Genomic DNA, 16591 nt, shown 5'->3' on the forward strand with positions numbered 1-16591 from the left:
CCGTGTGTGTGTGTGTGTGTGTGTGTGTGTGTGTGTGTGTGTGTGTGTGTGTGTGTGTGTGTGTTCTGCATCAATGATACAAGTCCTTAACTTTCTCATAGCTTTCCCACACGTAAAGGGACTTGGCCATGGTCTCATTTCATGTCCGCTCAATGGATTTTCCGTGGGTGATGTTATTCCAACGTCATTCCAACGTCGCCTTGACATCATTGGGGGGGTGACAGCTGGACCCTCCTTGGCCAGCAGGCTGGGTGGGTTTCGGGACCCCCGCTGCGGACGTCAGTGTGTGTAACCATAGCCTCGGGATGGTGTTTGGGGCTGGCTGGCAGAAGGAGCTGCCCGGGGTTCAGCCAAAAAGTTAACCGTGAAGTCATCTGCAGCAACAGCTGAGGTGTTGACTGGCCACAGTCCTCCTTCTCTCTTTTTCTTCTTAGCTCTTCTTCTCTCTCTTCCAGGCTTTGTCGATCTGAATCTCTCTCTCAGAATCAGAATCAGAATCACAGCCAATGACAACACATCGGAATTGGACATGGTTAATACTCTCTCTCTCTCTCTCTATCCATTAATCCATCTCTCTATCAATCACACAAGTGCGCAAGTTATTGAATTATTTGGGTGGGTGGATAAAAAAAACTGATGTGTAAAACCTCCAAGTGCGTCAACATCTGTTGACTTTCCGAGGTTTCCCAATACGTGACGAAGGACAGCGTGTGTGAGAGAGAACGACTGGGGACAGCGATTCCCCCGTAGAAACTTTAAGACGAAGATTTGCATGTAAATGAATTCATTTATATGAATTAGTAAGTTTAAGTTTGTTGATTTATGAGATGAGTGTCAAGATTGATGCCAGTCGGCTGTTTATGTGCAGCATATAATGCCGGCACACAGTTGGTACACACCTACTGTAGACTGAACATAGGTACTGTGACTGTGGGTGTATTGGCACACTCATGGGACATCTGGGGAGCACATGAACATGTTTGTCCTCATCAGCACACCATGTTTTTCAGCAAGTGTGTGTGTATGTGTGTGTGTGTGTGTGCAATCGGGCGTGTGTATGTCTTCATTTTAAGAGACTGGGCTTTCCCTCTCTCTTTTTTTTTCACCCCTCCACCTCCCTCCCTCCCTCCTCCCTCTCTCAGAGCTAATTTCGATGTTGCGTGTTTGTGTTTTCCATTTGGGCCTACCACTGGAAATATTTGCATGTCTGTGCTGCAGCGCGCGGCGCGGGCCCCAACAGTGGGGGCCTTATACCGGGCCGCGGACGCCCATTAAAGGGCCCGCTTGTCCTGTCGGGACAGGCACCTTTCCGGGAATAGAGCTCACCGTGTTTCGGCCCCTCGCGCCCCCCGGGGGGCTCCAGGAGAGGGGGTTGGGGTGAGGGAGGCGGGGGGGTGGAGAGGGGGGGGGGGGAGACCAAGACGTCCCTGTTGGCTTATCACCGACACATCGTCCAGCGAGCGAGCGGGGGATGCTCACTAGCTAACACACAAGACAGAGGAGCTGAAGTCCAGTCTGCTCGCGATCATTGTCTGTGGAGCTGGTCATGTGTGAGGAGAGAGCAGGAAAGGAAAGAAAAGGGGAGAGTTTGTGTGTGTGTGTGTGTGTGTGTGTGTGTGTGAGTGTTTGCGTGTAGTGTAATATGAAGCGTGTAGGTTTTCTGTTTACGATGGGGTGTGCATACAGACTGCAAGTGTTTGTGAGTGTATATATCATTAAGAATGAGAAACAGAGAGAGTTAGATAGACAGAGAGACAGAGGGGAGAGAGAGAGAGAGAGAGAGAAGAACAGAAAGAGTGGGAGATAGAGGTCGGGTTAATACATTCTGACTCTTTTGCATTAGGGGGGGCGTGGCGAGTCGTGTGGTGTGTTACACTCCTTGGTCTCTCAGTCGCTGGGCCAGCCACGCTCTGTTTGTGTGTGTGCGTGTGTGCGTGTGTGTGTGTGTACATACTGAGTGTTCTGAGCCCAGCTATGTGCCAGCCAGCCAGTAGTGGTGGTGCTCAGTGGGTCTGTCTGTCTGTCAGCCAACCACAGCTTTCTCACACTGGGGTGGGTGCTGTTCCCTATAGTACACACTAGACCTGTTTCACCAGCAGGCCGCCTCACACACCTCACACTGCTAATGATGGAAGCCCAAGGAGGGTGGAAGCAGGGGGTGATTTGACGGTGGATGGCACCCACCTTGATAACACCCAGTGTCCTCTCTTGTTTAAGGGGAATACCATTCATTTTCACAATTCATACATCATTCCCCTGGTCAAGGACAGTCCCATCAAAATTTCTGACCAAGCAACTCCCTCTTAAAAAGTGCTTAAACACACTGTTTTCAGCCAGTTTCTGCCTAGTACACAATTTTGGTCACAGAAAATGAATGGACTTCTGGACTGATTTCCCTCTTGTGGTATAAATGCAGTTAGTCTCAGAACATGGCTCTACAGTAAGGGACATCCTTCCACCCTTCGGTCCAATTGTGCCAATTGTCAGATATGAGTCACATTTTCAAAATAGGGCTAAAAGTGATGTAACAGGTGATGTAACAGGGTCAGCGTCAACACAACATGTTCAAAATGATTAGGGATCCAAAGCAGTATGAAAATCACAAGCACCTTCTCAAGTACAATAAATTAAATGTCCGAAATGTTCTTGGTGATACTGGTGCGAAGACATATAACTTACAGTATCACGCTACATAAAGACATACAATGGACAGTAGATTATACTTATCAGTCTGCAGGGTCAAATATTTGTCTAGGTGATGCTAAACAGTATCTCAGCTCATCTCTAGTGATATGAAAAAACAATCTCAGAAAATCTGTTTTGAGTAAAAAAAGCGTTGCATTTATTACGTTTTTCAGATTTAGAATACTGACCGTGCATCAGCTTTGCTTCTCCACCTATAATGAACAATATAGTTGAAGAGACTGTCTAGAGGTCCTACATGAGTACTGTGCATCTTGATAAATATAGAGCATTGGTAACATTTCTGGTATTTATTCTCTTCCCTCTGTCTGCAGGTTGGAGGGAGATTGATGGTCGCGCTCCACGTCAGAGAGGCCAGAAGGAGGCGCTAGACCAGCTGCTGGGACAGATTAAAGAAGCTCACCGCCACTGCGTCTGCCACGGTATCAACAACCTTCTGGTTTTATAAAATAGCATATGCCATTTGGTGGGCACTTTGACCTAAAGCACTGTAGAGCAACATGAGCGCATTAATTATGGAATTAAATGGAGCAAATTCTTCTACAGTAATGGCTTGGAATAACAAACACGCTTGACCCTAACCCTAAGATCACTTTTTAATATTTATGTATTGATATGAATGGGCTCTGGGTTGAAGTAAAATGCACTGTGGTATGAGTTTCTAATCTTAACCCTAAATAACAGTGCGATCATGTGTCCGTTGTGTATTTTCTTTTTTTCCGTTAGGCCAGACGCATGTAAAACAAACACTATGTGAATTTTTAGACACGTTTTCAGTTACGCGTTTCAAAAATATTCTCATACTTGGTGTAAACAAACGTGGACATGAGCGATAGACAGCTTCACATGCAGGTGTAACACGTCTCAACGGCCGCTGTGTTTCGTCTCACCCTGACAGACGCTTTACAAACCGAGACGCGACAAGTACTTCGGGGGCCATACACCCTAAAACGGCGTGCCACCTCGAAAATAATCCCCTCCCCTGTGTCTCGACGACCCCCACCCACCACCCCCCACCCCACTCCTCCCATGCTTCTTTCCATGACTCAGCCCTTCCTCTGCTGAATACTTCTCTCTCTGACAAAATGCAGATCAACTTCACTCACACTCAAGCTGTTTATGTCCCCAAACACTACTGGCTGTAAGCCGCTCCCGTAAGTGTCAAAACCTGTTCACGTCGACTCGTTTTACATGGTGGCAAACTGGGTTTCACAATACTGAGACGGTTATTCTCTCTTTTTCTGCCGCGCGCACACACACAAACACACTCGCTCACTTACTATTGTCCAGTGTGCCTAGACCGTATTTGCCCCCTTGGCGGGTGGGGGGGTAGGGTGGGGGGTGTGTGGAGGGGGTTACACGAGACGCAATATAATAGTCAGCATTGAGTGGCTCTTGGTTCTCCAGCCGGCGACTGACTGAGCCCGGGAGTTCAGGCACGGTAGCCGAGGTGGCGTGTCCCGGGGTCATGTTTGTTGTTCCTGTGAGAGACGAATCCCGGACTGGAGTCGGGAGAGGATATAAATTAACACTGACTGACTACTGCAACCCCCCCCGCACCCCCTTCCCCACAGGCCGCCCAGTCGTCCTGTCTACCATCCATACGCTCGCTCACACACACACACAGAGATAGACAGACAAGGCACACACACAGATACACATGTACACAAATGTATATGGACGGGCACAAATATTCAAGTACATGTTCTCTCTCTCTCTCTCTCTCTCTCTCCTCCACATGTCAGTGTACGCACCCCCATCGCAGCCCAGCGTATAGCCCGCGCCACCCTCTCCCCCTTGTCCAAACACTATTAATTAAACTGTGAAAGAGGCCTTGACTAACACAGGCACCCCAGCAGTCGGCCCTACTTGTCTGTCTTACTCAGTGTCAAACAGGGACCGAGGCCAGGAGGGCCGGAGCTGAACAGACTGAGTGGAGAGAGAGAGAGAGAGAGATTTGGGGAAGTGAGGAGGGTCGAGGGGCACTGTTTTTTTCTCGTTACTCCACCTCGACTCGTCTCATGAAGAGAAAATTAGCTCTTTTCGGGTCCTGAATGGGGGGATTTATTGACTTTAAGTGGCCTGGGGCTGGAGCAAGATCACCTGGGAGGGGAGGGGAGGGGAGGGGGAGGGGGAGCGGGGGACTCTGTGGAGGGTTTGGGACTCAGGGTTTCTAATGAGTTGGGAGGTACGTTATCTCACCAACAGGCGCACATACGAACACACACACATGCATACACACACCTCCCTCTCTCGCCTCCGAACCCCCTCCAGGCCCACTAAAAATAAACATGTCCCCACAGAGTTAACTGACCTCCCTGTCAGTGCGTGGCAAAGGGTTAAGACACACACACACACACACACACACACACACACACAAATTACTACAGTTCCTTGGCTCCACTCGTATGGCTTTAGCTCAAGATATGCCATGCTCCAGCAGCTCTAGTATGTGCAGGTAAACACACACACACACACATATACACACACACATACACTGTTAGTGCCCCTCTGGGACTTAAGAGCTAGTGGTTCCCTAAAGGCCCATAGTCTGCAGTTGGCAGCCGGCATGACTGTCAACTGGTGCCGCGCCACTGGAGCACATGAAATGTCCAAAAACATTCCACTCCCACCATGTTGTTGGACGTGTCAGGTTTGTTGTCATTTAGGTAACCGCCTGTCATTGAAAGAGATGTTTCTAGACTTTGTCAGGGCGGAGGTGTTTATTGGTATTCCCACGCAGAGTGAGGCGGAGAAGTCTGCGTGGTTGTAAGCTGACAGAAAAATGTTGAGAGATTCTATTTTTTATCCCGCGCTTTCAGAACAGCCGATCCCACTCGGAGTCGTGCCTCAGTTTCTCCCGAGTGTCCTGATTTCAGGCAGTTTGAGAAGCATTCAGAATGAACATTCAAAAGAAACCACCCGTAGAGTTAAATGTCTTCTCCTGTCTCCTGTCTCGTCCACCCAGAACAGTGCAAAGCTCCACCACAGGGCAGGAAGCACTCGGTATCCAAAAGCCTGCGCCACCTCTTCCAACCCACCACCAAATTCGTCAAAAGCTTGAAAAGGTAAACACTCTTGTTGACTCAAATTTTATGTTTTCAGTGTGCACATGGTCTAAGGTGCATCCATTTTGTAGAAAAAAGTTATTACATGAAATCCATTACACAGTATCAAAACTATCAGTGATTGCATCATCAAAAACTTTTACTTTCATGCCAGCACGTACCTGTCAGGTCTAATTATACCATTTTTAAATGGTGTATATCTCATTTTGACATGGATCTTAATAAATGTTGTAGCTAATGTATGTTTATTGTTTTTAACTCTGTATTTGTATCTGTATCACCCTCCAGAGGACTCTATCTGACATCCATATTCTACAGAGATGACAACGTGTTAGTGACTCCAGAAGACCAGATCCCCATTGTGGAGGTTGAGGACTCCTACCCCAGCTCCCTCATGCAGGACTTCCTCTGGTTCACCAAGGTAGAAGGAAGGAAAGAAAGAAAGAAAGAAAGAAAGAAAGAAAGAAAGAGGTTTTGCTGTAGCTTCAAGCTTTTAAGTAACAAGTTATTACATAATCCAACTGTTATTACATTATCATTTGCTACAAGCAGGCCATGAGTTCATGTTATGCTATTAGTCGAACTTGAAAGACTTGAAGCGGACACAGATTTGATAGATTGTGATACAGTATATATTACCATTCCACATTTTTTAGGATTCTCATGAAAGTGTATGTGTGTATCATCTCCCCTCACCAGGTGTCCTACCTGTGGGAGGAGATCCCCTGGCTGCAGCAGTGTCTCAGTCCTTCACAGTCGTCCTGCTCCTGTACGCTGCAGACCCGCCTCAAGATGCTGCAGGCCGTCTCCCATCTGCAGGTAGTCCAGCGCTCACTAAAACCACTCTCAATATGTGCAGTTATTATAAAGTGTTACCAGTAATTGTTGTCATTAGTGGTGGTTATGGTAATTTTGACTTCAATCATAGCCAAAACATTGCTGAATTAGAATGACAGGATAATAGGAAGAATCTTTATCGTTATTTTTTATTGCATTGACAGATAGTCCAAAACATCATATGCAAAGTGATGCTCCTGGATTCTTTATTTTAGAGACATTGAACTATATTTATGCCATAATGGATATATAGCATACAGTGATTATTCTGCCACACACTGAAAGGCTTCAGACCATTTCATATTTTCATATCCTTAATCCTGATGTAGCTTTGAGGCTAAACATGTTATTGGCTCCAGTGTACTTTGTTGTTCTGATTAAAGAAAATATGAAGAGAATATTAAACAGGTCTGAAGAATGTCAGTGTGTCCTTTCCCTGTCCCTCTCTATCCCTGCTCTAACTTGCATTTGATAAAAGTAATGCTATGCACAGGACAGGATTTTTTGCGTTTTGGAAATGAACTCTTCATGTTCTCTCTTCAAATGAAACTGCAAGTATTATCTGGCATCTTTCCCCAGGATATGCTGGGGACTCAGGACCTAGGTCAGGTGTATTTTGAGCCAATCAAAGACAAGCACGGTAACGCCCTGCTGGTGCTCCTGAAGGACATGAATGCCTGTCCCAACCTGGATGGGGTGCGCTGGACGCAGCTCTGCAAACTCCAGCTCCAACGCAAGTCCATCTCCTCCCCTGAAGAGCCCACAGCCTTGGACATGCTGCTCATTACACTCCATGTGAGTCCTATGGGAATAGATGGGCAGCGGTTTGCAGTTAGTTCAGTTTTGGAAAATGGATTATTTTTTGCTGTTGTTTTGGAAACAGATTGCTTCCATTGGAGCAAGCAATAGCAGAAGTTTTTGTCAGCCGTGGTTGTGGTTTTTATCAAGCCCATTCTTTGCATTCTTTTGTTGCACAGAAACTTAATAAGATGAAACAGCTTAGTGTAAGGCACTTTCTCAAAAACAAAGTACCCCAAAAAGCACCAGAAAACATGCATTTATTGGAATAGATGTAATCTGTTTTTGAAACTCTGCAAACATATTAACATGAGGCTCCATGGCTGAAACAATAGGACTGTAAATTGAAATGTGCTTCCAATTATTATGCTGCTGAAAACATTGTGCAGACGCTCTTGATTTAGACACACGTTAATGATCATAGTTCTCTTCTTCCAAATGTCACCTACTGTCTGAGGTGTCTATATTCAATTAACTTACCAACAAATTTATTTTAATACCAGATGCCAGGTCCATCCGTGGATCCACGCCAACCCAACATGAATGTTAATCATCTTATCTAGAGTCCCTCCACTTTTAACGCCATTCACTCAGACAGTGGTAATTAGAAAGTTTAGCATGGCAGTCTTAAAGATGATAATCTAAGCTAATTGTTAGTGTTTTGATGTTTTTGAACTAATGCCATTTAGCTTTGCAGTTTTGTTCAGGAGGTCCACTGTCTGAAAACAAACCACAAATCAATTTTCTCTGTGTAGCCTGGTAAACCTGATACCCGTTGTTGCAAAGTTGTTTTGTCTCCAATGTAAGTTGGTTTGGTCTTGTGGTTCCAAAACAATGGTGAAGACTCCCTTTGACAAACCCACAGTCACAGAAATATTTGTTTTGCGGCCAGAACAAATTGTATGATGAAATACATAGAAATGTGCTGAAGGGCTATTCTGGTGTGTTGACTTCCACTTTAAACATGCTGAAGGCTGGAACAACTGAGTCTCTAAAGTATTTAAAGCAGCAAAACACATGAAAATACCAGCATACAAATGAGTGTGAAGATGCCAACACCGACACTACCATCATCATCATCAGAGCCACTGCCACCACTTTTAACATACCCACCACCTCTATCATCACTACTATCATCATTATCACAATCATCAACCTCCTGTTTCAGCATCACCACCTCCACCATCATCTCCTCCATCTCTTCCAACCTCTCACCTATCCTCTCTCTTTCGGCCTGCTGGTCCCAGGAGAAGCTGGCGTACCACAGGCGGAGCAGGAAGCTGCTGTCCCCTGGTCTGTACCTGGGCTACCTGAAGCTGTGTACCTCAGTGGAGCAGATCCGAGCCCTGGTGCCCCAGAAACTCCCCAACGTCCTCTGTCACACCAAGATCCGGGACAACAGCAACGTGTCCAGGTGGGCAACACTGGCTGCTTAATCCGGCTGAGTTTGCGTGTGTGGAGTGGGGGTGGGAGTAGGGTGGGGAGGACCGGAATTGAGTGTTGGTGTGTGTGTTTCTGTGTATGCATTTGTGTGATGAGTTTGGTTGTGTATTAAGAGCAAAGATGTGGTGTACGCACATCCAAAAGCTTCATCAGTCACTCCCCTAAAATTGTAGAACAATGGAAAAGATACCTACAATACCACTGGAATGACGCATCCATTGTTGCATGTTTGTGTGTGTGTGTGTGTGTGTGTGTGTTGTTTGCAGGGAGGAGTGGCAGTGGCTACAGGCCCTCAGCTCCCTGGAGGAGTCCTTGGAGATGGACCACGATGAACAGAGTGCTCCACATCGCCTCCTACAGGACCTCCGCAGTGCCACCAAGGACCTGATGGCCCACATCAACGTTCCAGGCAACCAGGTCAGAGCCAAGCCAGGGTCAAACTGAAACAGTTTGTAACTTCATCAATAGCTGTAATAAGGTTCCGTGGTTAGATTTACCATGAACAATTACCTGCAATTACTTTGTAAAAGTGTGTACCAAATGCACTTTGTTTTGTGTGGACTGACTGATCTTGACTGAACCAGTAGAATCTCCTCAATCTGTAGAAAGTGTAAACGCCATCCATCCTCCACAGGCAGACTGAAGCAAGAGCTCAAAGCAATAAAAAAACGATTTCAGCGGATAATGAGCCATTTCTGGTCAGACCACTAATTCAGCATGCTTTTTGCAAAAGAACAAATATGGTTTGGATTCCCAAAAGCATCATAGCACTATAACGATCATTGTCCATTTGGCTTGAAGTAGAACAAATATGGCTTTAGGACTACGATACTTTTACCCCAGCTCCACAAAAGACCTGGACAGTTTAATGGTGATATGCAATAACCCTTGATTAGGGCAAACCATGCAGCTGCTACATTCCTTACTACCATCTTGGAGTTTGAGCTTCTGTTTCCACTTTCAAGACACTAAAATCACTCGATAGTCTCAGCAGTCTGTTTGTTTAGAGCATGGGGCCAGAAAGCCTTAAGTGTCATGTTGGGTGAAAAAGAGTTATTAAGGCTCTTGATGATATTAATCTTGCAGAGAGAACACTGCACAAAGACTTAAACTAAAGATTTAGATGTTATTGAGCAGGATGTTCGTTTTTTGTCTCTGCTTTAGGTTAGTGAAAACTTATGTGGGCCCCTCTGGTTCCAAAGGCTCATCGAGATCTCTTGTCCGTGTGTGTCCAGGTACAAGACTTCCGTATCTACAGCCAGGAGGTGTTGGAGTTTGGGGAGAAGGTGTCCTTCCTGCTGCTGCTGCCTCCCTCAGATGAAGTGTGTACAGCCCCAGGCCAGAACAACCCCTACTCCCCCCGCTCTGGTTTCCTCACCCTGCCCCTGCAGATCTTTGAACTGGGTCAGTGTATAAAATATCAGGCACAAATGGGTTCATACACACACACACACACATACACAATCTGCATCATATAATACAATCAAGCATCATATAGTGATATATTTCTAAGTGTATATGTGTCTATGTTTACTCACTACATCTATAAATGGCACATTATGTCATTTAACAGACGCTTCTGTCCAAAGCAAATTACAATAAGTACATTTTGTCAACATTTTAAGTCGCACATTTCATTTTTTTATCTGTTCATGCACTTACACACTGCAGATTCCTCCAACTTGTTGTCACTTGATTCCCTTGCTCCCCTCCAGTCCACTTCCATGCGTATTGCCCCAGCTTCATCGGCCAGTACTGCAGGGTGTCGGCCCTGCTGGAGCTGGAGTCCCTCATGTCCCAGCAGGCGCTGAGAGAGGCCTTCTCCGAGGCCGAGCTCCTCGCTGCCAAGAAGAAGCACCAGCAGGTCCAGGATCACATGCAGGTATGGAGAGCAAAGGCCAAAGACCAAGGATGAAATTTAACCAGCCTAAGGACATGTGAGGGGAACTACAGTGGGAACATGCACATAATAATGTGCATATAATAATTCTATGGGATTCAAAACTATTTGTAATACTATTGTATATTCTAGTATTTGTGTCCCCAGTCCAAAGAGCCCTTTACTTCCTTTGACATGTTTTCCATGCAAGTAAAAGACACAGATCGCACAAGACATGAAATATTGTTAGACTAATATACTCGCAATTGTTCAAGCAGTTTGTGGTTAATTAAAAATCATTGAACATTGGAGTAATCTCATAAAGCTCGTTTATCATATGGTTTAATACAAAAGCAATAGGCACGCAAAAATATGCACAAAAGACAAAAAGAGACACAAGATGATAGGCACAGCCAAAATATTTGAGTCAGGCCAATTGATTAATTTTATATTAGATTCTGTAACAGTACATCCAGTATCAGTCACTTCTTTGCAGGGAACTGGATCCAAATTAATGCAATAAAATATTTGACTTGACAGCAAATGGAGGAGGTGTGGCGCGAGGCGAGGTGGATCATGGATGCCCTGCAGTATGCCCGCTACAAGCAGCCGACGGGGGGCATCTCCCTGGCATGGATCATTGATTTCTCCAAGGACGTGCTGCCAGACAAGCCTCCCTCCACCTCCTCTCAGCCAGACTTCATGCCCTCCCCCCTGCCTTCACCCGAACCCTGCCGCAAGCACTCAGGTCAGACAAGCACCACCTCTCATAGAATAGAGACTGCTTCTGTGGTTATATGACGCCGTTATAAAGATTTCATATGCAGTTTACAAAACGTATACATTATTACAGAGGGATGCTGTATTAAAATGCAAGTATGCCAGTAAGCAGACTGAGAAGGGGGTTTTGATATTAAATAGCTGTAAAAGACACAAGACACTTTTTACAGACACATCACACACATATGATGCCTGTCAATAAAAAGTCACTGTATATACACTACCAGCCTGATTGAATGTGCTATGTTTTTCATTCTCTTAAAGCTATTTTGATCTAAAGGCTTATGCTTAAATGCTTGAAATTTGTTTTTAGATCAATGAAATAGTGAAGTTGATGCCTATGTATGAATTTCTTTCCAAAGCCTTTGCCTTTCCATCAAGGCAAAGGGCGGCTACTTTAAAGAATCTAAAAAATAAGATAGTTTGGATTTGTTTAACACTTTTTTGGTCACTGCATAACTCCATTTGTGTTATTTCATAGTTTTGATGTCTTTACTAATATTCTAAAATGTGAAAAATAGTAAAAATAAAGAAAATGCATGTGTCCAAACTTTTGACTGGTAGTGTTTAATGTCTGATTTTTCACACCATCCTGTAGATTTCGCTGGTCTGTCAGACGAGGAGGGCTCCTCTGAGGTGTTCCTCACCACCGACAGTGATTATGACTCCAGCCGTGCCCAGAGCCCCCGCGAGCTGGACCTGCTGCCCCCCTCACCCCTCTCATCCTCCGCGCCCCTGGAGCCTCGCGGCTTCCTGCGCAGCGACGGGAGCAGCTCATTAGGAGGGATGGGCATCGGAGGAGGTGGAGGCGGAGGGGGAGCGCTAAGGGACTCCACCCCGGACGTCCTCCAGGCCTCGGAACCGCAGCTCGGGAGGGAGGGTGAGAGGTGCGGGGGAGGGGGAGGGTTAGGGTGCGGAGGGGAAAGGCGGAGGGGGGCCCCGGAGCTGTTTGACAGTGACTTCATCCTGCCCAGCAGGCAGATCGAGCTGCTGCGCATCACAGAGAAGAGGCAGGCCTTCTGTGTGAGAACCAGCAGCCTGGAGTTCCCCTCCACCAACTCATCCCACCACCAGCCTTACTCCTGCCCCGCCACCTCCCCCTCCACCTCGCCACAGCGGCGCTGGCACAGGCCCTCCTCCGTGGACCGCTGTTGCTCGGCTGAGCGGTGCCTACCTCGCCTTCCGCCCGCGCGCACCCTATCAGAGGACAGCGGCACCCAGAGGCTCTCCTCCCCCTCACCTGGTGCCCACAGGAAAGGCTGGCATGCCACACTCAGAGTGTACCCACAGTACCGCACAGGCCTGCCAAAAGAGACCAGTGTCAAGGTATAGAGGAGGGATATGTTTTGACATTTTGAAGTTCAGCTTAAAACTGTCACAATGTTCTGACAAGTATTTTGTCCACAGGTATTTATAACTGTGACAAAAGCTGACTGACTACTTCTGCTCCTCTCTCTCAGCTGCGTGTGACTCCAGGCACTTCGGCGCGGGAGATGGTGCAGCTGGTGGTGCAGGAGATGAACGCCGTGTCTCGCCGCCTGCTGGGTAGCAGCAGCAGTAACGACGGAGGCGGGGGTGAACAGGAGCAGTGTGTGTATTACAGCCCCGAGCAGCTGGAGCACTTTGGCCTTGTGCTGGTGGTGGAGGACAGAGAGAAGTGGCTTCAGGATGACTTCTGTCCCCTGGAGCTGCAGAACCCGTGGCTGAGGGGCAAGCTGTGCGTTCGCATCAAGGAGTACTCCCCGCTGGCGCTCAAATACAGCCGGGCCACCACAGTGTGACATTTCCAGGAGAGAGACAAGGGAAAATTTGGGAGTTCATGCTAGGTGCAGATTCTCCTTTGGTAAATGTGGTATTGATCTTGTGGACGCTTCACCTGGGTCAGAGGTGAGACAAACCTGGGCAGTAACTTCCACAGACTGCCCTTAAACCTGAACTCTTTCCTCTGATTGTGGTGTTACCGTCCACTACTGCAGCTACAAAATGTTGTCATATTTTCTGTTGTGTTATTGTTTTCTGAAATGCTGCTCTGAGAATCTATGTTTCCATGAAGCCTGTTCTCCCATACATAAAGGACCTTTTTATATGAACATCTGAGATCCTCATATGGACACCAAATGAACAATAACAAAATGGAACAAAGAGAAAACAGTTTTTGTGCCGTCAGACATTACAGGGCAAAAGGGATGTGACGGTGAGGAAGATTAATGGAGCGTCACTTCGGCTTCTGGCGTGATTGACGCCAGCACATTGGGCAGCGCACGTTGCCAAAACGACATGGGCAGCATCATCGCCTCCCCAGCCACACGCGGACAAGGCTTTTCCTATGAACTCTCTCATTGTGTCATTCCCAAAGAGCTGTCGGCTGCAGCCGCCCGGCCCCATGTTCCCAGGATGTGGGCTCTGGACCAGGCCCAGAGGGCAGGAAGGAAGGGGGAAGTGCAGAGGGGGGCTGGCGTCTCCACTTGGGGACGCAATCGGCCCGACGATTTGGCCCATCAGCCTGTCACTCAACCGCTCTTGGCCACTGTACTGTCTGGTAGCGAGAGAGCCAGCAGCCCAGGGAGAGAGAGCTAGATAGAGTGAGAGAGAGAAGGAGGGTGGAGGCTGCGTCTTTTAGAACCTGGCACTGACTCTGGTGCTCTTTTTCTCCCTTCTGCAGGAACAAATCCTCTGTATAGTAGAGACTCCAGTCATAGTGTAGCTAACTAATATGATCATCTCATCCAGTGAAGTAACACAAAATCAAGCCAGCCAATTTTGATTTTAAAGAGAGAAAAGACCAGCAATACTTGACTCTTTTTGTTTCTCTAATTGATTGGGAAAGCATGTAAATCTTCCAGAATTCTGCTGAATACGTCTGAAGTACTGTAGTCATGCTGTGCTAAATGTTAACCGGTTCAGTGTTTTTGTTGTGTTCCGTTAATGACAGTGGTATTCCCAGTTGCATCAGAAAATGGCGCCCGTCAGCCTAGGGCAGGGTCTCCCAAAAGTATTCTAGTGTTAAAGGGATGGCAGGTTGTTAAGAGGCCTCACATTTGTAAGCAATGCTTGTGCAAATCACATGCAGTCTATTACACATTGTCTCCTAACGGTTTTATAATAGCTATAATAACTTGGTGTATAGGACTTAAACACAGGATGTTTCAAACAAATTACAGTATTTACAGCCCCAATGACTTGCACTAGCATCGCTAACAAATTGCTAACAAACACTTCAAACACAATTCTGCCTCCAGTATCTCAATAACCAAAACAGTGCTTTTTGGATGGATTACAGGAACTGTGATTTTGGGAAACTGGGCCAAGTTTGGGTTTCTCTTCCACACTACAGTGTACAGTGCTGTGACTGCTCACAACATGCAGTTGGAATAAGACGGTCCGTGCATCGCTTACATGGCATGGAGCTCGGCATCTCATGGTCACAGTGACTGCAGGCTTTCGTATTCTAATTTTTGTCAACATATCGTAAAACACTTTTATTGCACAAAAGAAGTCAACCTGGTTGGTTCGGTGACATCACAGCATCATAATATCCTGCAGCATTTCTAAATGTAAGAAACTCAATACCTACATTGCGTTGTGGGCATCTTCACTAATGTAGCACCAGAAAGGTCCGAGTTCTCTGAATGAAGTCAGTGAATGTGTTAGTGGTTGTAAGCCTGCAGTTACTGTAGCATTCGAGGTTCAGTGGAACCTACAGAATGATGTGGAACCTCCTGTTATAGGTAGCAGGGGGTTCTCTAACCTGATAAGAGTGTTTACAAAATTTAGTTTCCTTTGATCCTCAAAAAAATGTGTTTACGTGTAACTACTGTATAAAAAAAAGTCTTAAGAGCAACTGATGTTATAAGTTGTAATTGGTTTTACTGATGGTTTGAATTCTTGTGTTAGCGCTTAGATGTCTTCTTTATTCACATTGTTAAAAGCGGTTTTTACAAGGGCCAACTGCAAAAATACAACACAACTACAAACCCAACCATGTGCATAGACAGGACCAGGGGTTGAATGTACTGTATCTGCTCTAAATGTGAAAGTAAGTGAATGTGGGGCTGTCATCACTCTAGAGGTCAAAGGTCAATGAGGCTATAGACACTCGTCTGTCTCAAGAGTGGGCTGGAAGGGGAGGGGGTTATATAAACTCCCTTTCCAGGCGAAAAGAAAAGTAAAGCCCCATCTTTACAAGGAGCCGTTGGCAGATCCATCAGGCGAAGTCATGAAGGAGACATCACGTCACTTTTTTAAAATCTATTTTTATTGAACAATAAATGAATATTACAAAATAAAAGCCTTGGTTGTTTATGTGGGTTTCTCCTCTTTTACACACCGCACACGATTGTAGGAAGTCGCTAACTTTCACATTTGCCCCGCTGAACAATAACAGAGGTTTTTATTTGATATTGGCTTTTTTAATACTTCCTGTTTCAGAGATAGTCCATTTTGGTTACATTAGGCCTCAATTGTATTCTACATTGTCGTAGTTCAAGAGCTGAAAGCCCCACTAGATTCGATGATATTTTTTGGCACACCTCACCAACCATAAGGAGCATAACAAGGTTATATTTCACATGTGGGCAGACCAAATTTTCTTTGGAGCTTATTCTTTTAGTTTGGAGTTTCAGCCACATGTACGATACACCCCCTAATGTCATCCACTTTCCTGATATGAATAAGAATAAATGACAAATAGAGGTCACTTGTTCCTACAGATGCTGTGTTGCAATGACCTCATCAGTGTTTGCTGCCCAGTTGATGAAAACTGAACGGTGGGCAGCTGCAGAGAGAATTGTCTAAGCAATGGGCATGGCGGCAATCACCAGCGATGAACAATGATGCTACTATTGCCTGTTCTGAGGGAGTGCTTTTATTGTCATTTTATAACAGTTTCAAAATGGACTTTAGGCTTACGGTTAGGAAAATACTTGACATAGTGACATCTCCTCCACCAGCTTCGGAGTGATGTGCCTTACCTCAGCTTGAGGTTCACAATGGAGTACTGTAAAGATGAGATACATTTTTTTGGAACTAGACAAACCTATCACTGAAAACAGAGAACGGGATACCTCCATTTTTCACAGGAGAC

General features: G+C 46.0%; 1 protein-coding gene across 1 annotated transcript in view; it reads left to right on the forward strand.

Annotated features, from left to right (window-relative positions):
- The window catches only part of ankfn1b (ankyrin repeat and fibronectin type III domain containing 1b), a 122287-nt gene extending 108457 nt beyond the window's left edge, over window positions 1-13830 (forward strand). Inside the window, exons 12-23 of the mRNA XM_071907312.2 lie at window positions 3018-3125; window positions 5672-5771; window positions 6060-6192; window positions 6471-6590; window positions 7188-7403; window positions 8654-8820; window positions 9116-9266; window positions 10085-10253; window positions 10565-10731; window positions 11269-11476; window positions 12107-12834; window positions 12969-13830. Coding sequence (XP_071763413.2) covers window positions 3018-3125; window positions 5672-5771; window positions 6060-6192; window positions 6471-6590; window positions 7188-7403; window positions 8654-8820; window positions 9116-9266; window positions 10085-10253; window positions 10565-10731; window positions 11269-11476; window positions 12107-12834; window positions 12969-13289 — 2588 coding nt within the window. The 3' untranslated portion in view covers window positions 13290-13830. The remainder of the gene's footprint in view (window positions 1-3017; window positions 3126-5671; window positions 5772-6059; window positions 6193-6470; window positions 6591-7187; window positions 7404-8653; window positions 8821-9115; window positions 9267-10084; window positions 10254-10564; window positions 10732-11268; window positions 11477-12106; window positions 12835-12968) is intronic.
- Window positions 13831-16591: the final 2761 nt, after the last annotated feature.

Source organism: Centroberyx gerrardi, chromosome 20 (genome assembly GCF_048128805.1).
Source record: "Centroberyx gerrardi isolate f3 chromosome 20, fCenGer3.hap1.cur.20231027, whole genome shotgun sequence".
Lineage (NCBI taxonomy): Eukaryota > Metazoa > Chordata > Actinopteri > Beryciformes > Berycidae > Centroberyx > Centroberyx gerrardi.